This window comes from Solea senegalensis, linkage group LG10 (genome assembly GCF_019176455.1).
Source record: "Solea senegalensis isolate Sse05_10M linkage group LG10, IFAPA_SoseM_1, whole genome shotgun sequence".
Classification (NCBI taxonomy): Eukaryota; Metazoa; Chordata; class Actinopteri; order Pleuronectiformes; family Soleidae; genus Solea; species Solea senegalensis.
Genome location: NC_058030.1, coordinates 23,132,135 through 23,155,139, shown reverse-complemented (window position 1 = coordinate 23,155,139; position 23,005 = coordinate 23,132,135). Strand labels below are relative to the sequence as shown.

General features: G+C 41.7%; 1 protein-coding gene across 3 annotated transcripts in view; it reads left to right on the top strand.

The window, feature by feature from the left end:
* Nucleotides 1–23,005, top strand: part of ptprq (protein tyrosine phosphatase receptor type Q) — a 63,257-nt gene extending 40,252 nt beyond the window's left edge. For all 3 annotated transcript variants that reach the window (XM_044036546.1, XM_044036544.1, XM_044036545.1), the window contains 26 exons: nt 1,486–1,806; nt 2,205–2,480; nt 2,916–3,067; nt 3,364–3,505; nt 5,681–5,956; nt 6,888–7,262; nt 8,407–8,516; nt 8,691–8,877; nt 11,125–11,363; nt 11,466–11,535; nt 12,573–12,731; nt 12,900–13,191; nt 13,294–13,367; nt 13,497–13,596; nt 15,078–15,206; nt 17,168–17,212; nt 17,966–17,992; nt 18,123–18,204; nt 19,431–19,521; nt 19,638–19,714; nt 19,839–19,973; nt 20,091–20,216; nt 20,995–21,140; nt 21,298–21,433; nt 22,465–22,588; nt 22,665–23,005. In XM_044036546.1, coding sequence (XP_043892481.1) covers nt 1,486–1,806; nt 2,205–2,480; nt 2,916–3,067; nt 3,364–3,505; nt 5,681–5,956; nt 6,888–7,262; nt 8,407–8,516; nt 8,691–8,877; nt 11,125–11,363; nt 11,466–11,535; nt 12,573–12,731; nt 12,900–13,191; nt 13,294–13,367; nt 13,497–13,596; nt 15,078–15,206; nt 17,168–17,212; nt 17,966–17,992; nt 18,123–18,204; nt 19,431–19,521; nt 19,638–19,714; nt 19,839–19,973; nt 20,091–20,216; nt 20,995–21,140; nt 21,298–21,433; nt 22,465–22,588; nt 22,665–22,702 — 3,929 coding nt within the window. In that variant the 3' untranslated portion in view covers nt 22,703–23,005. The remainder of the gene's footprint in view (nt 1–1,485; nt 1,807–2,204; nt 2,481–2,915; nt 3,068–3,363; nt 3,506–5,680; nt 5,957–6,887; nt 7,263–8,406; nt 8,517–8,690; nt 8,878–11,124; nt 11,364–11,465; nt 11,536–12,572; nt 12,732–12,899; nt 13,192–13,293; nt 13,368–13,496; nt 13,597–15,077; nt 15,207–17,167; nt 17,213–17,965; nt 17,993–18,122; nt 18,205–19,430; nt 19,522–19,637; nt 19,715–19,838; nt 19,974–20,090; nt 20,217–20,994; nt 21,141–21,297; nt 21,434–22,464; nt 22,589–22,664) is intronic.

Below are 23,005 nucleotides of genomic sequence, written 5' to 3'. Positions count from 1 at the left end.
TCATATATGTCCATATGGTATAAGGCGCTAGGGTCTCTCCAGGTGTACTGCCGGTGCAGCGATTTCCTCCAATCCGCCTGGTTCTTTCTGCGGAAAAGATGCATTTTCTTGCATATAAGTCCTGATACTTATGACAACATGATGCTGATGTGCCAAAAGATTAAGTATCTCCTTGTTTGTGAAACCTATTCTAAAGTACAATTCCACGGAATGCTCCACAGCCCTCATTTAACTACTCTCCTCTTCCAAAACAACAGGTTAGAATATTACGACTTAATTCTCATAAATTTACAACTTACAATATTTCTCAAAGTCTGTGAATTTTTTTTTCTCAACGTGGCCCTAATACTCTGTCGTAGAAAAGAGTTGAATGAAGCTTAATAAGTAAGTTTAACTGTAAGGTGAGTCTGCACATGTTTTTCCATAACATTTTAACTTTTGAAAAAATCGCATAAAAACGTTTTAAAGCCATAACTTTGAGTCTGCCAGTGAAAGGAGATAACTGTCCGTCTGGCAAACTGGCTCTGTTTTTGTCCACCTGCGACGCTGCATCTTAAAGACAGCCAGTTTGTATTTCCTTTTACTAAGCATGATGAAAAACAAAGAAAAAGTGCAGAAACGAGTAGGAGTCGTGACACAGAGACTGAAAAAAGCCTGACATGCTGTGTGAAAACTCATACTGTTGATATCATCAGTGAGATTTTTTGTAAAATTGACCTTTGTGTTTATGTGATTTTGGAAAAAATTGTGCAGACAGCTGCCTCAGATTGATTGTTATTTTGTGTTTTTTAAGTATTCTCAGTCTTACTGCTCATACTGACTCTGTATCTCTGCCTGTGCTCTAGCTGCTCCGCTCTCAGCCAAGCACCGGACCTCCAGGCCTCCCTGTCTCTCCCGCACAGCCCAGCCCAGCGGGGGGCGTCGCTCCCCTGGGCTCAAACCCACACACACACACGCACACCTGGCCCCTGACATCCACTCATTCACCTCACGGATCCATCAAGTTTAATCTCCCACTTCCTCTTCAGCTCACCTTTATTCCTACCCTTTTTATTCTGCCCTGCTTTGTTTTCAGAGAGGCTGACCCGATGAGCAGGATGAGTATTTTCTGTTCGCTCCTTTTCAGTTCCGAGGTTTTCATTGTGTGACTTTTCCTCCCAAAAGTGTCCGTTAGCCTTTGATTGTGCTGTTGTGCCTTTATCGCATTATGGTTTGTGTGTGTGTTTCTTTACTGTTGTTCCAGTTGACGTGCTGTTGATTGATTTAGTTGATGGCAACAATGCAATAATTATGTTGGTGTCTATAATGACAGCGATGATGATGATGATGACTGGCACGCTTTTTATTTTCCTTTCACTTTTCAGAGTGTGTATGGTTGATGGCTCAGTTTTTGTAATCTCACATTGAAAAGCTCACAGTTTTAAACCTGCATTATCACTGGTAGTAAACAATAGTAATGTGATTTTACTTTGTCTCCTTTTTCAGTACCAAGTGACCCAGTTCAAAACCTGTCGGCTCAGGTCTACAGCTCCACAGCCATCATCGTCAGCTGGGACCCTCCACTGCAGCCAAATGGCCGTCCGTACTACCTGCTCACCTTACAGGAGGCTGGCGTCCCCCCAGATGTGTCCAACCAGGGAACTCCTGCCGTCAACAAGACCATCAAGCACACAACATATGACAATGTCTTTCTGTTTCCAAGACTCAAGAAGTATTTCCCTTACGTGTTTACCGTTACCCCGGCAACAGCTGCTGGCGCTGCCTACAACCACACCAGCACTATGTACCTGAGAACACAAGAAGACAGTGAGTTCATGCACATTCACTTAGGGGATGGATCAAATCAAGGGTGTAGGGTTGCGTATATTTGGAGAAAAGCCAGATTGTCCCTGCAAAATATTAGTGACAGGGCAATGAGAGGAGAGTGAGAGTTGGCGAGCGGATTTTACGATTGTCAGTGAACACATCACAGCCGAGCCACAGAGGAGACGAGAGAGGTGATGTGCTGTGGAGCCATACCAAAAGCACACAAGCAAATCTTTTTGCCTTCCCCTTCCTCTCTGGCCCGCATGACTTAACACACGTGTGTGTGTGTGTTACATCTTTTGTAGACGTCATGCCACCTTTTAACCAAACCTACGCCCTTGACTTAACGGTTATATGTATAATGTGACACTGACGTGCGTGGGTGTGTTTCTCTTTAGTTCCTAGTTCTCCTCCATTGCTGGTGTCAGCCAGAAACCTGTCATCATCCTCCATCGCTGTGGTCTGGCAGCGCCCTCTGGAGGCTAACGGGGAGATATCCGAGTATATCCTCACTCTGTCCGGTCCAGGAGGCTCCAACACGACACATAGCCCCAACAATTCCATGATCCTGACTGACTTACTTCCATACACGGCTTATAATGTCACCATCACAGCAGCGACACGTAAAGGCTCAGGACCACATCTGCTGCTGCAGCTGCACACTGATGAAGGAGGTTAGTTTGGAAGCTGGTTTGAGAATTTCTTGAGGATCAAACCAGATTGTGATTAGTCCGCACACAAGTTCATTCCTGCGGCAGAACTGGTGATTTCTTCCTGCGGGAAGTAGCTAGGTTCATGCCAGAAAGTTGCTAGATTTGTCGTCAGACGCTTTTTTGAGTTGTCAGGGGGTTCCGAGAAGTCACTTAATATAGCAACAAATCTGCTGTCTTATTTTTCTGATGGGTCAAGAGGGCATTCAAAATGGACCCAAGCTCATGCTGTGCTCACAGTGCCCTCTGCTGTACCACACCGTAACTCATTCAGACACTCTTGATGTGCTTCTTTTGCCCCTGCATATTTTTGAATGCTAATGAGATGGTTTTTAGTAATTAGGCTATGTTTGTTCACTATAAAGATATACAAACCATAATAAGAGTTGTGTGTTCCAGGCCCCATGTCCCCTCCCCGTAACCTCACCATATACAACCACACAGCAGTGTCTGTGTGGCTGAGTTGGGAGCCTCCTCTGGAGCCTAATGGTGTAGTGATGCACTACGGCTTCAGGATCCGAAACCTCATTACACACACCGTCACACACCAGGTAACACTCATATTCATTTCACACACTTTAAGCCACTCTGCAGCAACAGCAACACACAAACTGTACACACACACACACACTCTCCAGAGACCAACTCAGTGTGAGAACACACCACAACTGACGCTAGCTCTTATCTCACGCTCCATAATTTCACACTCTAGTTATCAATCAGCAGTAAGATTATTCTCAGAAATGTACACATGTATGCTGATATCATTTTCTACTTCAGTAAATCATGTACTCTGTTGTCGTTCTTTTGTGTTAACGCGTGTGTATTTGTGCATCTTCACGTGTAGAATTCCTCTGGTCCGTCAACCACAGAGTATCTAACTGGCTTCAGGCCTCACAGCTCCTATGAGATCAGTGTTTACAGTTACACCAGAGTGGGCCATGGAAATCACTTCAGCAGCCCTGTGACCTTCACCACTAATGAGTCAGGTAAAGCACACATGATTTAGGTCAGTGCTCACACTTTGATGTTTGTACATTTTCAGTTGTAAATGCTTCGTTTTGTGTCTCGAGAGCTTCAGAGAAAACAGATTTAAGAGATTAAAAAGAGGGGAAGAACACATTTAAAGGTGACATAGAATGCTTGTATCGCACATATATGTTAGTTATGGAGGTCTACTTACATATATTAACTTGTTTTCATGGTTAAAAACCTCCTAATCGCTGCAAACGAGCCGATCAAAATATCTCCTCACTGACGTTCTCGTCAGCCGCGCTGTTTCAGACCAAAATCACACCCCCAGAACGTGGACTGTGTTGTGATTGGCCAGCCAACGAGAGCTTTCCCACTGTCCTGTGATTGGCCAGGTACCTGGAAGTAATTGGTAGGCCAGCTCTCAGATACACAGCTCCCCCTCTGGCACGGTGGATGCTCTGCATCTCAGCAGCTACAATGAGAGTAGTTCTTCTTCTGCGGATGTGCCCGGACTAGTGCCCTAGAGGCCTAGGACTAGAGGCGCTACAGTGGTGAGAGGAGTGGTGAGGTTTACTGATGACAACATCAACATACGGAAGTGCCGATCCGCCTCACAGAGCCCAGGAAAACAATACAACCCTATTTATTCAGCAGTGGCTGAACTTTTTGTTCTGAAACTTTAGGCTTTCATAAACGAGGTAATGACGCAGATACACACACAAATGCAGCATTAATTGGAGCTTCCGGTCTATGTCGCCTTTAATGTCATTGGTTGATTTATAGCTGATAAAAAAACTCTGCTGTTTAAAAATGTAGTGGCCTCTGAGATCAAAGTCGTCACCCTCTTTTCTTTTAAATCAGTGCAACGCACTTTAGTGGCATCAGTGTAACCCAGTTGTAAAATCTGTTCCTGAGATATAACTTTGCTTGTAATTTTAGAGAGAAAGTACAAATTGTGTGGACAACACACTTCTCTGATGCAAAACAATGTGTAAATGTGTTTGAGTTCTTTTGTCTCCCTCTTCAAACAGCTAAGCTAAGCCACTGTCTACTGTATGTAACTCACTGCTTATGCATGAGTATCTCATGCACCCCCCACTTCAAAAACCTGAATTATCCCTTTAACAAGACATTTCTATGGTAAACCAACAAAATACTTAAATCAAAGAGATATAAGGCATTGCCAGGGTTTGCAGTCTTTGTCACTGTAGACTACGAGAAGCTGAGCATGATCAGTGAATTATATTTTAACAATAAACAATAATATTTTAAGGTGATTTGTTTTGTTTACACATAAACATGTAGCAGGTGTCAAACTCCTGTGCTCAATCCATATACAGAATGTAGTAGTTTTTCCTTTATTGTATTGGAAATATGGGGAATTTCAGTATTTACACTACAAAAAAGAGCTGTATGGAGAATCACATAATGGACAAGCAACTGAGTCCCTGTTTGTTAAATTACAAATATTGAAACGTAATGATTAAACTGATTACAAAATGTTTCAAACAATGTCCTCAAAAATATAATATTCTAAATGTTTGTAGTACGATACAGCAGAAATCACCTTATTGAGTTGTGTATGTATGAAAAAATGAGGACAAGAAACAATAAACAAGTATGTTCTGATGTCATCAAAAAAAAAAAATATATATTTTACAGTATTTTAAAAATACAAAAATACACAGCATTGTATTTAGTATTGGAAGTATTTTGACATAATATGTCAAGGCTTTACAAAATAATGTTTTGTGTATTTACCATATTGTAAACACATTTATCAGAAATGACCATTTACATTTTTAAGAGATTGTTGAGTTTTATGAGGATTAGTAACTTGAGAATTGATATTTGCTAAAACGTGAAAACTGATCAAATAGGGTGTAATTATTATAATAGTTAATGGGACTGTGTGTTATTTATGTCTGGAGGAATTGGAGTGATGATTGTAGTAAGAGTATTCGTTATGAGTTTAACCTTTTATGTTATAATATTTCTTTTCCATTTGTTGTGTTAATTGTCGCTCTGTCTTTTGTTGTGAGGTGAGCGAAATCAAATAAACTGTATATTGGGTGATATAATAACTACAGATAAATCAATTTCCTAATATGGGAGACAGTGACAAATGTGAGAAAATCATCCTCACTGAGTTTCCCTCTCTCTCTGTGTGTGTGTGTGTGTGTCTGCAGTTGCTGATGCTGTGGGGAACCTGTCTTGCTCAGGTCTGAGCTGGGATTCAATTTTGCTGTCCTGGGAAGTTCCAGACAACCCTAATGGGCAGATCGTTTTTTATGAGATTACAGTGGAGATGGAGCTGCAGTTTTCCACACACCAGGTTCACTCTACAGAGTACACAGTGACAGGGCTGTCGCCAGAGCAGTGGTACACACTCAGTGTCGCTGCAGTCAACGCTGCAGGACCTGGGGACGCAGTGAACTGCTCTGCTTTCACTCTCTCTGAATCAGGTAGTCAAATTATGTGCTGGTGCTTTTTGTTTTTGTACATTAAGACACAGAAGATTATCTAGGTTACAGGGGTTTGACACTCCAACTGTTCTACGGGGGATGGGCAATGATTTTAAGATTATACAGCACAATCTTACATCATGATATAGCAAGATAGTTATTCATGATGTTTCACAGAATTTCAATGTAAATGTGATGTGGTGTAAATGTCTACTTCACAATAAAACCACATTTATGAGGGGAAAAAAGGAATCTATCAAAAACAGACACATGTGTATATATAAATTGTGGAGTGTAATACATTAGAGAAGCTCACTGGTAGAGCGAGTCATCTCTCAACTGGAAGGTTGCGGGTTCGATTCCCAGCTCCACTAGTCTACATGCCAATGTGCTTAACCCCACTTAACCCCACACTGCTCCTGACTGCATGTGTATGAAAGATGTGTGTGAGAAGAATGTGCTGCACATAGATGTGCTGTATGAATGAGTGAGTGAATGGGTGAGTGGCTGAAAACTGTAGTGTAAAGCAGCTTTGGGTGGTCATCAGGATTAGAAAAGTGCTATACAAATGCAGACCACTTACCACTTAAAGGAATACTTCACTGATTTGCACTATTCTAGTAATACAGAGCTAAATCGGTGAAGTATTCTTTCAATAATGCGATAATTATAACTGAATATCTTATAATTACTGCTGAAAAACCTATTTAGTATTATATTATCTCTATATTTTATTACCACCCTGGCAGCTGTTCTTCAGCCACACACACACTGTGTTTACATGTGTTCATAATAACGTGATATTAAGTGGAGGGTTACATGTAATCGATTGAGGGGCCGCATGGGGCCACGGGCCGCGGGTTTGACACCTGTAATTTAGGAGAAACCAGTGAACTGCTCATGCATTATGTCTCTATGTCTCCTCTGCCAGTCCCAGCTGCCCCTCGCTTCCTCACCATCACTCAGGTGACACCCAACAACGTGACACTTCTCTGGGCTCCGCCGCTCTCCATCCCCGGCGTGCTCAAAGAGTACCACATCATTGCACAGCTGCTTTCCACTGTTTGTGAAACAAACATCAAACCGACTGCACAGCCGGCCTCAGAGGACGAGCTGACCCCGGAATGTGTGGAGTCTGATGTCACAGTGTTGATGAATGCTTCAGATAGCAGTGAGACGACCCTCAACAGCATCACGCTCCAATTCCTCAATAAATACAGATACTACCGTTTCAAAGTGGCAGCTGTGACCAACGCTGGAGTGGGAGAATTCACACTCTGGAGCTATGTGCGCACACTGGCTGGAAGTAAGAAACATCACAGTTATTTTATCTTCTGTCCATGTTGTGGTGGGTTGGCATTTATGCTGCTTTCCCTTTGTGGTTTTTTCTTCAATGGGAAAAAGCCCCTGAACTCGGATTTAGGCCCTGGGTTAAGATTCCAAGATGGCTGCCCCATACAAACACTGCTTCTTTTACCGTTAACAGCACTTCTGTTGTGTTTGTTTCACAGTAAATCGGTCATACACACAATAATGTTCAAGTTTTATCTGTGGACATGTTGCTATTCTGTTTGTTTGTGCAAAATACCACATAGAGCATTGTTATTAACTGGAATAGCTCACAATAGCTAACAGTGGCTAGTGTGGGACACATTTATGTCCAGGGTGACCTCGAATGCAAAGTCATTCCGAGCTCCGAAGAAGTACAGCATCACTTGAGTATCATGAGAAATACATGTTACAGGGTGATTTGATCTATTTGGCAAAATAAAATACACAAAAAATAAACCTATTTGAGGCTTCCAACTAAATATAAAATGTCACCTATTTATACAGAAGATAATATGCCTAGACTAATGATTACAACACCATTATAGCCACAAAACATAATATAATAAGTGATAATATTGAGATGAAGATAGTTTACACTAAGTTCATTAAAACAAACTGTTTAAGAAAAACATGTGCAACATCCTTTCACACACTGTTAAAGATAAAATCGTATATTTTCTTCTTATACTTTCATATAGGATGTGAGATATTAATATACAGTGTTATATACACTGCCTGAGCAGGAGTCATATATCGATCAAGCCTGTGGGGGCAGTGTTATGATATGGGGTTGCTTCGGTTGGTCAGGTTATGAGGTCAGCTGCCTACCTTAATACTGAATGACCAAATTGATCATGCATATTCCAGGATGACAGTGTCAGAATTCATCAGGCTCAAATAGTGACAGAGAGATTCAGGGAGCATGAGTCATCATTTTTACACATGGATTGACCACAGATTCCAGACCTTGTCGAAGCAATGTGTCTGTGCAATAAACAAGCTAAACTCAAGTCAAGCCATGACTCCTGTTTCAATCATACACAGTTATTGAACCATTTCATTTAGTACAATATAATAATAAGTCCTTGTGTTTTCCTTGTTTTTTTTTTTATCCTCAGATCCTGATGCTCCGCCCCGTAACGTAAAAGTGACTGCCACCTCCAGCAGCTTTCGTATTGCATGGGACGCTCCGGCTGTTCTTTCAGGGCCGACTTCATATCTTGTCCAGGTCACACTGAGTTGCATTAGTGCACAAACACTGCACACATTTGATGATGATGATGATATTATGTACAGTATGTTTTTAAAAGAGCAGGAGCAGCTGAAAGCCACTTTTCTGTATTACTGTGAAATGGAAACAGTATGAAACAAATAAGTGTGGGATCTCGTGCTGTTGTGTCAGGTGGAGGGACCCACTTTGAACATGTCAACCGTGCGGGCCCCCGGAGAGCTGATGACCGTCGTCGTGACAAACTTGACGGCATTTTCTCGGTACTCTGTGACTATCATCGCCTTCACTGGACCACTGGCTCTGGCTGCCAGTGACGGGAAAGCTGTTGGACCCACAGAATTTCAAACGCTGGAGGAGGGTATGTGGAAATGTCCATGTTTACCCAACTGTGGAAAACATTTGGGTAAAAGTGTTTTTATTTTGCAGTGTACAATCACCTTATTGTATAAATTGTTGTTTTTCATTACCCCACAATGAGACCTCTTTATATTTATATCAGGACTCAGGTCAGCTCTGTGGATGCCACCATGGAGAAACATCTTTTGAGTTTTGACGCTAACTGAAGGCTACGTAGTTTCTCCAACACACTTGAAAGGGAAGCGTGTGGTGAGGAATATTCAGGTGCAACATTCAACGCCAACAGTTGTTAAGAGAAATGGCTGACCTGGGGCTTCCATGTTTTTCCTTAAAATCAATTTTCAGTGTTGAGAGGAATCTTCTTGCATTTATTCATGCCACTGGTCTACCTGTAAGAATATAAATGACTGAAACTTTCTTAGAAGAAGAAGAAGTCTGAGCTGCGAGGTGACGCTTTGAACGTATGTGCTGAGGAACCACCAAGCGCAGTGATCCAGAAGGTTTAAGGAACAGGAAAAGAATTCTGATGAGGAACTGCAAACTGTGGAGGGCAGCATTACACTTACACTCAGTGTACAGCCTGCCGGAATTTTTTACCTGAAGAAGAATAACAACTTTGTCACACACTACTTTTTAAACAGATGCTGCAAACCTGTAAACGTGTTCAAATGTATTATTTGGCTGTAGAGAGGGACAGGAACCTGGAATGACATTACAGAGCAGTCTCTGCGTTTACATGCACAGCTTAGTCAAGCTGCATGTGTCATAGCTCGACTGAGTCGGGCAACTTCCCGAGTCCGAGTAAATATACGGAGGATAAGTTTGATTTATAGACCGTGTACATCTGACTTCACCTCCGTAGGTGGCGCTGTATCTCTCTATAAGCTGGTGCTATTGAATCAGTGTCCTTTTGACCTTTTATGTCACAAACAAACAGCAAACAGTGAAATGGATCGTGTTGTGATTGTGTATGTTTTGTACCTGCACAGCTTTCACTCTTGGCGATGCCATGCTGTTCTTTTCTGGCAAAAGTACTGCAGCGTGTACGTTGGGTAAAGATGCTGGAGCAATCGGACTTTGAATCAAATTATCTACTAGATATGTTAGTCCAATGAAGAATAGTTGGATTTTACTGGGACGAACATGTTTGCACTGAGTGACATCTAATGATGAGACTGAACATTGAAAACTGACTGAACAGAAACTCCTCCTCTCACCCCTCTCTTCCCCGAGTGTATCAGGGAGCAAATGGTGACCAACACATACTAGAAATGTCATTCTTCTTTGTTTGGGAAGTAAGCTGCTGCTTTTAAACAAGAAACACACACTTCTTCCTGTCTGGGCTGCTGCTGTAGAAACGTGGTGGCACAAAATGGCTGCCACTGTGAATCAAGGACCTTGCCTAAATAAAACTTTATTCTAAGCAAAGACATTATGTTTTTAAAGGATTATACATGTATTATTGGTAGTATAGTCCATTTCTGCCAGTAAACCCTCCCAAATTATGCAAATTGGACCTTTGATCTAAGTCATTTATTCAGAATTTATTCAATGTTTATTGCAGTCATTCTCAGAGACTGGGTCATGATTCACTGAAGGGTTGAGAGTGATTTTATACCAGTTTGGCAGGTACAAAAAAACATCTATCTGCTGAGGTTCCTCCATGCCTCTGTCACTCCACCAGTCTGCCTGTTGTTTATTTTCTTTTTTCCGGTCTCATCCTGTTTTTTGTGCTCTTGCTCCGTTAAATGTCTCCACACAACTGTGTCCGTTTATTTGATGGCTTTGGCCAGAGTCCGAGCCACAACACAAACCAGACAGATTAACACATGAACAGTCAACACAGCACATGCAAACACTAAACTACCCACAAGGAACTCATGTAAATAAGATGTTGGTTAATAATATATGCAACTTTGAGCACAGCAATCCATAATGATATGGCACAAAATTGAATGCAGTCAGTTGCATGTTCTCCCCATGTGTATGTGGGTTTCCTCAGGGTTCTCCGGTGTTCTCCCACAGTCCCACAAAAACATGTAGAGGTTAACTGGACATTCTAAATTGTTGTCGCCTCTGTGTGTTGACCCTGTGATGGACCGGTGAGCTGTCTGAGGTGTACTCTGCACCTTTCGCCCTATGTCAGCTGGGATTGGCTCCAGCTCCCACCACCCTCATGTGGAGGATAAAACAGTAAACACTGAATAAATTGATGATGACAGTAACATCATTTCGGCTCCTTCCCCAGAGCCCAAAGACCCTCCCAAGAACGTGATTGTGTCAGTTATCCCAGAGGAAGTGAACCGTGTGAGGGTGACCTTCACGGCCCCAGAAGAGCCCAATGGAAACATCACTGCCTACTTTGTGTACGTCTATGAAAAAGATCGACTGGTCAAGAACGTCAGCCTGAACGTCGTCCAAAGAGAGAACAACACACTGACTGCAGTCGTAGAAGGCCTGAAGGGAGGACACAGCTACAGCATCCAGGTAAGGCGTCGGTCGCACTGGTCACTCATACACCTGGAGCTGTAACCTCCAGCACCCCAAAACCTCAACAAGCTTCAAATTTAACCTTTTTTTTTTTTGTAGATTTCAGCTAGGAACGGAGCCGGTAGGAGTCCACCCAGCTCACATGTCCAGGTCACCACAGGAATCAAAGGTACAGCTTCTCTTTCTTGTGTCTGCTCTGCAATGTTTCTCTCTAGGTTGTTACAGCAGTGCAGCAACACTGATGATAGGCAGAGGATTACCTCTGCACAGTGTGAAGTCATCCAGGCCTTTAAAGAACCAGGAATTAGGTTTCGACTGCAGCAAAGTACATACTGTCCAAATATAAGTGTTATTCAAACCCAAAAAAAAAAGTTCTTTCAGATATCTTTTCATTAAGCAAGTGTGCAGGAATTTACCATGATCCTAAACTGTACAGACTCCATAACACATGTATGTAGGCCTACAATGATTATTCAGTTAATCAATAATTATTTGATTACTACATTAATTGTAAACTATGTAAACTAGATTTGATTGGGAGCCCCCACCACCTCGCTGGTGCCTGACTATTACTGAATATACAAATATAAATTGCATTCATTATAGTTGGGTTATGTACACCAAGCCTTTATTTCACTTCATGCACTAAAATCACAAAAGTGGCCTGTATTAATTTGCACTTATCGTATTCAAAGTGAAACACTAAGTGTGGTGATACGGCATGTGAAGTCAAGCAGCTTATTTGTTTTTAGAAACAAACAAATGACTGGAGCTCAAAACTATTCAGATATCTAAATATATCTAAAGATATCTAGATTTTAATATGTTAATAAGAAGTTCTCCACATGCTATTGAGGGAACACAAGCAGCCGCTTAATGCATGTATCCACTGGATGTGGATATGTAAAGAAACTAAGGCAAACATGTATGAATAAAACAAGAATATAATTAAAAAGAAAACAGAATAAGTGGAAAAAAGGAAATTCACACAATGATTCTTGTAAAGTGATTGTACCAGTACCTGTCAAACATGTATGTATATACCAATAAATCCTACTAAATGTCACACAATGGACCTTTAACTCAGCATGTAAACATGTGAATATGTGAGCAGTGACGTGTGTGTGTGTCTGTGTGTCTGTGTGTCTGTGTGTGTGTGTGTGTGTGTGTGTGTGTGTGTGTGTGTGTGTGCTCTACTGTCTCCAGCACCAGCCAAGCCAACCCAAAGACCCCAGGCAGAGCTGAGCCATGGAGGTGCTGTCATGGTAACCCACAGGACTATCACCATCCGCATGCCCTCCTGTTTCTATAGTGACAACAACGGACCAATCACAAAAATTCAGGTCATCGTGGCCGAGTCAGGAGGTATGACTCTTCAGAAACATTGACAGCCATCACTTCTCACTTGAACACACTTGGGTATCTGTCTTGTTCACGTCATCCCGAGTCCACAGAAGATGAAATGCAGGTGAAAGGCTCACCGTCGACAGAACTGTGACTCCCTTTTCTCCTCTGACCTCCACCCTGTCACAGTGAAGGACGTCCAGAATGTAACCAACTGGACCAAGGCTTTTTTCAGTCGTCCTGCTCCTTACCTGACAGACGACGGCTTCCCCAACCCGCCGTGCTTCTCGCTGGACGAGGCGTCACGTGCGGTCACACACGTCAGAGGTGATGGCAGCGTGTCTGGAGACGGCCGGGCCCTGGTGCGGCACAATCACACCACAGCGGGAACGTACGTGATCGGAGCAAATAATGACTGCATGCAGGAGAACAGCACTGATCACTTCTGCAACGGACCTCTGAAGCCTAGCACGGTCTATGTGTGAGTGCACTGCACACACACTCACACACTCACGTTTTTAATTACTACTGTTTTTACATGTTATCTAATATGAGACAGCACTGTTATTTTCTGATTTACCAGGTTCAAGTTCAGAGCCACAAACATAAATGGCCAACACACTGACTCCGAATATTCTGACCATGTCAAAACTGCAGGTATCTACTGTGTATTCTTCCAAAACATGAAAACACAATATACAAATCTATGTTGATATTGTACATTTCATCTCCTCTCACTCTCTCTCTCCCTTCCTCCCTTCCTCCCTCAATCTCTCTCTCTCATAGCGGATGGACTGTTGACCAGGGATGAACAGATCATTCTTGGTGTTCTGCTTTCCTTCTTCTTGGCCGTGTTACTCATCACCATCATCTGTGTCTCAGTCAAGTAAGATGAAAAACAGGCTTTGATTCATTTACCAACATTAAAATGTTGCCATTTAGTGTTAAGATGTGTACAACTGCTGCCGTTTTAAATGGTTTTCAATTCAGAATAGGTTGCCTTGCGTAAAGTACACACGGTACTCTTCTAAGTATTATTCTAAACCAAACAATTACATTTTTCTTTTAGATTATTGTGAAGCATGTATGCAGAAATTATACATGAACATAAATAATATCTAAAAATATTAAGAATTATAGCCTCATTTCAAATGTTTCCAATAAACCAGAGCATACAAAATCCATAACACACGTCTGTAAGGCTGCAACTATTATTCAATGAATCGATTATTAATCCATTACTAAATTAATTGTCAAATATTATTTTAATATTAATATTATAATCAATTCATTGGTTTCAGTGGGTTGTTTTTTTTTATAATCAAAGCCATTCTGATTTTTAAGCCTCTTAAATGAGGATATTTTCTGGTTTCATATCACAAAGAAATCATTATGGACAAAATAAGACATTTGAGCACGTCATCATTTTCAGGTTTGCCAAACACTGATCAACATTTTTCAACATTTTCTAACATTTTATGGACCAAACAAGTGCTCGATTAATTCGGGGGAAAATAATCAAATCAGCACGGCTGTGTGAAACCACCGCGGCGTCGTTTTATACACTGAAATCAGTAGTTCCTGCATGACCGGAGCACGGACTCTGTCTTACACACTACTGTCACTAAACAGTACAGTACACAGTACATCGGCTCATCTTGTTTGGAACCTCGTCAGAGCAGGAACCAAAACCAGCACCAGCCACCAGGTACTGTGCTATCACTAATGGAAAAGTCGAGTTGAGTCGTGCTAGAACTGTATAAGCGTCATAACTGCACCTGCTCCTACACTACTGCCTTTGGTTTGCAAGCTCGCTGAGATCTTATGCACTTTAATCTCCTATGAGCCGCATTTCCAAACCAAGACATTTAGCTGAGCCAGACATTTTTCGCAGCCAGTAAGCAGCAAATATTATGTAAGGTATATCAAATAAAAAAATAACTGTACCTGAACAGAAGCTGAGTTACAAGCAACATAAATATTTTGGTCATACCTGTCCTTCACACACCTCAAAGTGCATTAGAAAAAGTACAAGTTTTAATTGTTTTAGATTAAAAATAAATGTGTTATGTGTCATATTTGACTCAGGTGCAACTCATAGTGGTGCACAATATCTGATATTTGATTCTCAAGGTCAAGGTATCTTTATTGTCCCAAGCAGGGAAAATAGGTTTGCAGCCAGGAAGATGCACACACAGAGATAGTTAGATATAGATAGATTCTGTTTGTAATAAAATAAACATATGTCATATATGACCTATGAACATCTCAAAGTGCCTTTAATTTAGAGTAAAGTACTAGTCAGTACTATTGTAGTAGTAATAATTGTGTGTTTTTGTCACTTTTGTCTTTGGTGTTTGTCATCAGAGTCCATCAGCGCAAGAAAGAGGGCGGTACTTATTCACCCAGAGAGGCAGAGATCATAGAGACCAAATATAAACTGGATCAGCTGATCGCTGTGGCAGACATGGAGCTGAAACAGGAGAAACTCAACCGGTGAGTGAGTGTGTGTGTTTTTAGTTTAGGTCCTAAAGCAACATGCTCCACACAATAAAACACGTTTTGGGGCTGTAGTCGCAAATGACATGATTTCAGACTTGAGGAAGCTGCTCCAGAGGACGATTTTAGATCTAAGTCAACGAGACAAAAACATGTCTCTCCTGCAGGCAGCGTGATGCGCTCTCCTGAATCTGAAGAGGCAGCATCACAACAACACATGTTTACCTTTACTTCTGCCAGTCACAATTCTCTCCTACAAAAGTCAAAGGCTTGCTTTTCTTCTGTATTTATCCCACGCAAAAAAGTGCAGAGCCACTAAATGCTGCAAAATACTTCTACTTTTCAAGCTTGGTGAGAAACAAATACACATTTAAGTAGGATGAGGTGAGATATAAGTACTTCAGTTGCAGATATAAATAGAGAATGAATGAACACCTTCCCTTCCCAAACATCTAAACATCATCATCACCCACACAACAACTACAAAAAAACACAGAAAAATAAATAATGAAATGAACATGATCTGTCCTGTAAGAGCCTTCAAAAGCACCACTTGACCGCATGTTGTTCCTGACGACTGTGTGTGAACGTGTGTGAAAGATGTGTGATAGAAATGTGCTGTATGAATGTGTGAGTGGGTGCATCCACACTACAGGATAATTGGACAGATTTCGACATGGGTGCCCTGTGATTTTAGCCTGTTTTTAACAGTCTTCCTGATTTCAAATCAAAGTATCAAACATCTCCTCGTTTCATGTGTTGATGAAACACACAAGTGTGTGGTCCTGCATCTTGACTGGATTGTCTCGTCTGTGCTCACAGAAAAGCTTTGTTGTGTGTGTTGTCTCCCACGTTTTTTAAAATCAAGTCACATTTGAAAAATCCTGAAAGTAACACAAAGTAGGGTTTGCTGTGTTGGTAAACAGTATTGTTAGTTTCAACTCTTGTCAGTGTAACACGTGCAGTTGTTGACAAGACAACGATAGCAATTAATCCTAAAGCTGGACTTCTAATTTATAAATAACCACATCTCAGGCCAGGTAGTGTAGCCTATATTATAGCATTTAATACAAATATGATTACATTGTTTTATTTTTCAAGATATTAAAAAAAGAACACTAGTGAAGGGAAAAGTGAACTCCAGACCAATAACTTCCCTTGTCCAGTCTCTTATTCTATCACGCTCCTTTGCGCTGCCTCTGCCATGACATCCACTCACTGAATAGTTCCACCTGTGTAACTTTAGCTTTGTATGCTTTTGCTATCGATTTTGACAACAGATCAAATTCTCCGATTTTTCATCTTCTTAAATGTGAATATTTTCTGGTTCTGTTTTCTCTATGTTATAAATAAAATCATTAAAATTGAAAGATTTTGGTTTGTGGACAGAAGAAGAAATATGAGAGGTTTGCGATACACAGATGAACATTTTCTGACATTTTATTGATTAACCAACTAATGGATGAATGGAGAACTGTCACTTGCAGAATTCTCATGATTTATTTGTCTCCTCATTGTAATTTCAGTTAAATTTAGTCTCCAGTGTCTCCGTGCTGCTCACTGAGAACTCATACAGCACTTTGAGTTACACTAAAAGACCTTAATAGATAAAGCATGATTGATGGATTAATTAAAGTTAGTCCTGGATCACACGGGATGGTGTTTGGGAACATCTTGTTGTTAACACCCACATTATCAGATCAGAGCTGCCACACAGCCTGCGTGACATGGGCTTATCACGCGAGTCCCACATGTGCATGTTTTACATCACAGAGCAGTGAGTTTATTTAAGCACAGAAGCAAATTTAACGCTCATCCTCTGTGCACACGCACACATGCACTGAGGCCCAGGTGTCACACACTCCCCTGTCATATGAACGGCACAGGTAACTCACCTTGCATGCAGAGTCTCAGACACTTGCACTAACTTGCCCCGGCCTTTACTCTTCTCTCACCAGGTATTCTTCCTTCTGGTTTAGACGGAAAGAGATTTATGTCATCCAGTAAGTCTGGCTTCTGAGCTGCATGTGCTTCATCTTGCTGTGTGTCGTTAGTTTACATGTTGTACCTCACTTTTCATTCATCACTCATCACTGTGTGTGTGTGTGTGTGTCAACATCACGTAACCCATGAAAGCTCATCTTAAATATGCATCCATGTTTGGAGTGTGACACTTTTTCTTTTTTTTATTCTTTTTTTTTCTACCATCTTTGGTGGAGTGTGACACTTCAATGAATCATGAATCAGCGATGTCTGAGTTTGTTTCCAACCTGCTGCTTTTCCCCGTCATCATCCCTGGCAGGAAAATGTGCAGCTGAGCTGACACACTCCTCTGGGTGAAAACATTTTAATTTGTTTACCCACTCACCACTCGCTCTGTCTTGAAATTGCTTTGGAAGACTTGTGCAGCTGTAGAGGGCACAAATGTTAAGTTTTATCGATAAGTCGGGAACGTGGGCAGCGGCGAGTCTTCAGCACTGCAAAGAAACACCGGCCACAGAGGACTCACCTCATACTTTATTCAAGTTTCCTGGTGTTCATACTATATGCTTTTAGAACGAAACATCACAGTCGTTGTCAGCGTTAAATCAGTGTGGATTGGAATAAAATGATTAAGCCTCCCTTTGCTTAAACATTCAATCATCCACAGAAGGGGATCAGTTCAGCTGCAATGGACAGAAATATCACAGTGTGGGCTGCGATTATAGAGATAATTTGTGGATTTATTTTGCTTTTTCTTGTTTATTTCTGTCCAGGCTTCTCAGCTACAGGAAATCACTCAAGTAAGTCAGACTGCATAAATAATGTGGATGTGCAGACAGCAGCTGCAGGACAGATCTGCATATATTAGTGTTGTACCTAGATCCATTTTGTCGTATATTCACTGCAATTCTGTGCTGCCCTCGCTGTTAGACCCGTCAACAAGAAGTCTTTTCTGCAGCATGTGGAGGATCTGTGTGCCAACGACAACGCCAAGTTTCAGGAAGAGTTTGCTGTAAGTGTTTTCCTCAGAACTACACTTGTGCTTCTGCCTGATTACACCACTCGCTGAGTTGAGATATATTACTCTGCAACAACCGCAGGTTCACGGTCCTTTGCTGTGTGTCAATCCCACTCTCACGCTGCAGTCTGCTCTCTCAGTGCAGGCGTACATCCATTTATTTTCTACCACTTTATCCTCCTCATGTGGGTCAGGGGGCTGGAGTCAGAAAGACAGGGTTCACTACACAGGAACTTATTTTCAAAATACTAATGGGCAGCCCACGGCCAAGTGGTGAGGGAACTTGGCTCGTATCCAGAGGGTTTGCTGATTCGAGTCCTCACCAGGTCAAAGGGCTGGGGTAACCCTGAGCAAGGTAGCCGACGCCCACTGCTCAGTGGCTGCCTGCTGCTCCTAATTCTAGGAAGGTTTCTAGTAGGGGATTGGTTAAATGCAGAGAATGACTTAATAAAATACAAAATACAAATATATAAAAGTACTCTCTAAATTTGGATATTGTGTCAATAGCACAACTTTATTTCTAACTAAAAAGTAGCTGAAATAGCCCATCATACGAGTCAGAACTATTGCCGTCTTAGAGTACGGGGTTGCAATCTCTAAGGACAGTAGTGAATGACAGTGAAGTACAAAACTGGTATGCATGAAACAATATTACACCCAGTGATGTCATAGCGATAACAACTTTGAAAAAATAAATCCTATTTAAAGTGATTTTTACACATTTTCAAATATATATGTTTTAGTATTTTCTTGCCTATAGACCAGTATGAAAGGAGAGGGGGACGGAATCAAACCCGAGCTGCTGCAGAGGACCGTAGTTTATGTGTTGCAGGCTGCTCACTGTTTTTTAAATCAAGTCAGTGTTCTCAAACTTATTTGATTCCATGTGGCTGCCACTATCCAGTTATTATATTTATAATATAAGTATTTAGGTTTTTTATTGACAGATTCCCGTGTTTTTACTGCACTATATATTGTCCCATTCCGAAAATGGTCACTTTCAATTCTGTGAAATATTGTCACAATAATCATATTTGTCGTGACGGAATATCGCGATACAAGTTTAAGCTTATATCGCACATCTTTTTTTTTTCCCTAATAAGTTGGACTTTTTTTACTTGAGCGGCCCCTTCCTGACCAGAATAAACGTTCAGTGGCCCCTAGGTGATTTGAGTCACACGCCCCTGCTTTAAGTAATGTTTAACATCTTATCTCCAAAGGAGCTCCCAAAGCTGCTGCAAGACCTGGCCACCACAGATGCTGACCTGCCCTGGAACAAGTCCAAAAACCGCTTCCCTAACATCAAACCTTGTAAGTGGTCAGGCTGAAAATCCATTTCCAGACTTCACTGATTTCTATATCAGACGCAACATCTATATCTCACAGCATGTGCAGTGGATTTCATGTTCTTGCTGTACTGTGTCTAGATAATAACAACAGAGTGAAACTGCTGTCAGAACCAGGCACTGCAGGCTCTGACTTCATCAACGCCAGCTTTGTCTCAGTGAGTATCTGTGAGCGAAAACCTCACGTTTGACACTCGACGGAGAATTGATTCCTTATTATATTGTGATAGTAGATGTTTCTCTGTCTCTTTGAAGTTCAACGTGTTTTTTCTGTGTTTGCAGGGCTACCTGTGTCCCAACGAGTTCATAGCAACGCAGGGACCTCTGCCTGGAACAGTGGCCGAGTTTTGGAGGATGATCTGGGAAACGGGAACCCGCACCATCGCCATGCTCACGCAGTGTTACGAAAAAGGCAGAGTGAGTCATGGAAGATTTCACACTGTTCAGAAAAATTTGTATCAACACACTAGATTCTATCTGATATTAAGATCTGATGATTTGTGTGCTTCTTTGTGTGTATGTGTGACATTTCAGATCCGGTGTCACAAGTACTGGCCTGAGGACAACAAGCCAATGTCAGTGTTTAGTGACATCCTCATCTCAAAAGTGTCAGAGGAAGTCCTTCCTGACTGGACTGTCAGAACCCTGAAAGTAGAAAAGGTAAGTGAAGAAGTAACTTCACACAAACACACACAAAAAAACACAAAACATGATCAACAAGTCTGATCTGTGTTCCCTACAATGAAAGAACATGTGTGGCTCATAACGTCACTTCACACATCTATATTGTCGCCAGTGGGAAATTAACAGTTGACAGACTCAACTGGCTGCATGTGATTGGCAAGATTTTGTCAGCCATAGCCAACAAGGAGAGAAATAGATGTCATTAAAATTAAATATATTAATATATTAAAAGATAAACTTAGTCTAATGGAACGGCATAAAAGTACCGTTCTTTCTTCAAATATATACTCAAAATTACAATTTATTTAACGGAGTAAATGTAGCGCGTTACTACCCCACAGAGCAGCAGGCTGGTTGAGTGTGTGTGTGTGAGGTCCTGTTTTTTTGCCTATTTTTGAAAAATGCCAAGAAATGGGCTGAAAGTTGAGTGAGGGGGAGCAGTGCAGGGGCGTGGTTAGACACCATCCGTGACTGTGGAAAATGACCACAGCAGGTGCTCAGTGAGATGATCTTCTTAACCGCTCACACTACTCACACTCACTGGTACTGGAAGGTTGTGGATTCGATTCCCAACTCCGCTAGTTTCCCTGCCCATGAGTCCTTGGGCAGGACACTTAACCCCCTCGTTGCTCCTGATGATTTTGTCTGTGTTCTGTCACATTTTTGATCAGCACAGAACATGTGTACTGGTTTACACCTAAAAACAAGGATTTAATTTGCTTGCATCTTTAACCACTTGTCTTATTTTGTGCAGCACGGACACTACATCATGGTCCGTCACTTCAACTACACGTCGTGGCCTGAGCACGGCGTCCCAGAGTCCTGCAGCACGTTCATTAAGTTCGTCAAAGCGGTCCGAACTCACAGGCACGACAACACCACCATAGCGGTTCACTGCAGGTACAGTCGCAGCACAGCGACGCCGCATAAATCAAACGCACTGACACCAACACTTACCCTAATGTCACAGTAGTGGTCCTCGCACTGTGCTGAACCCTGCAATAAGTCATAAACAAGCGAGCATCGTAATGATATGTTGTTCTTGCTCTTATCTCAGTGCTGGTGTGGGAAGAACGGGAGTGTTTATTGCCTTGGACCACCTCATTCAGCACGTCAGAGATCACGACTTTGTGGATATTTACGGCCTGGTGGCTGAGCTGCGCAGCGAGAGGATGTGCATGGTGCAGAATCTGGTGAGTCCGTTTTTATTCTTTACAACCTCGAGAGCATAAGGGGACCAAAATATATTGTGTCTTAAGTTGGTACCACTCATGAAAGACTCCAGTGGCGTGACAAATTACAGTGTTGTTGTCCTACTTTTTACTCGTGTCCTGCTGTGATCAAATCCCCATGAGGAAACAAAGAGAGAATTCTCTTTTTGGACAAAATAAATGATCTGGCAGTGGATTAAAGGCATGTGTTGAGCAGGATTTCCCCCTCTTGAAACAGCAGGACGTTGTCCTAAAATATACCTCACTCTGTTATAGCATGTGGGCTTGTAGTATTTCTCAGTGTCTGCAGGGACTTTGCTTCTTCTCAGTAATCATCTGTGTTTTTAGCAGTTGGAATTTTTAGCCTCAGAATAAAAGCCTCTGAATTGTACACGACTTTGTCATATTTGAAAGATAAGCAAATGATTTAAAAACCTTTTTTAATCTGATCTTTACCAGAGCAGGCCAGGTTTAGCCCATGGGCCGTCAGTTGCTGACCACTGCTGTATTGTATTGTATTGTATTGTTTTGTATTGTCTTGTACTGTATTGTATTGTATTGTATTGTATTGTATTGTATTGTATTGTATTGTATTGTGGGTCCACATGGTTGGTGTAGTGGTTAGCGCTCTTGCCTTTGCAGCAAGAAGACCCGGGTGGAACAAGGGTCTTTCTGCATGGAGTTTGCATGTTCTTCCCGTGGATTTTCTGCAGGTTCTCTGGCTTCCTCTCACAGTCCAGAAACATGCAGATTTGGGGATTCGGTAAATTGGACACTCTAAATTGACCATAGGTGTGACAGTGAATGGTTGTTTGTCTCTTTTTGTGGTCCTGTGATGAACTGGTGAACTGTACAGGGTGTGAGATTGACACAGCACCCCATGTCAATCCCCTCCTCCTGTGGATGATAAAGCGGTAGAAGATGGATGTATTGTTTTGTATTGTATTGTATTGTATTGTATTGTGTTGTATTGATAAAAAGGGAACAATATCTGTCATTGTGTGTGTTGCCAGGCTCAGTACATCTTCCTACACCAAAGTACGCTGGAACTTCTAAACAACAAAGGCAACAGTCAGTCAATCTGGTTTGTCAGCTACTCTTCTCTGGAGAAGATGGACTCTCTGGAAGCGATGGAAGGTAAATGACACACACTGTAAATGCACTCTTAAAGAAGCCTGCTCTCTTCACTCCACACTTGTGTCCTGGTCCTCAGGTGATGTTGAGCTGGAGTGGGAGGAGACCACCATGTAAAGACAGACTGAGGGACACCTGAGACCTGTGCACAGACTCTGGACAGCAGAACCTCCACCACTGCAAAGGGAGAGGACACAGGAGGTGAAAGTGTTGCATCACTGCATATTTTCAAAGAGAGTGAAAGAAACAAAAAGGGACAAAGAGTTTCAGAAAATCACAAATGACAGCGACAGTGAGACATCTGTCTCATTTGTAGGCCGACACTTAGACTTTGCACAAATTGATTTCACAGTGTATTGTGAGTGCTGTATTATACTGAGATCATCTGTAATTTTTCTAAGATAAATTATTCAGCCAAAA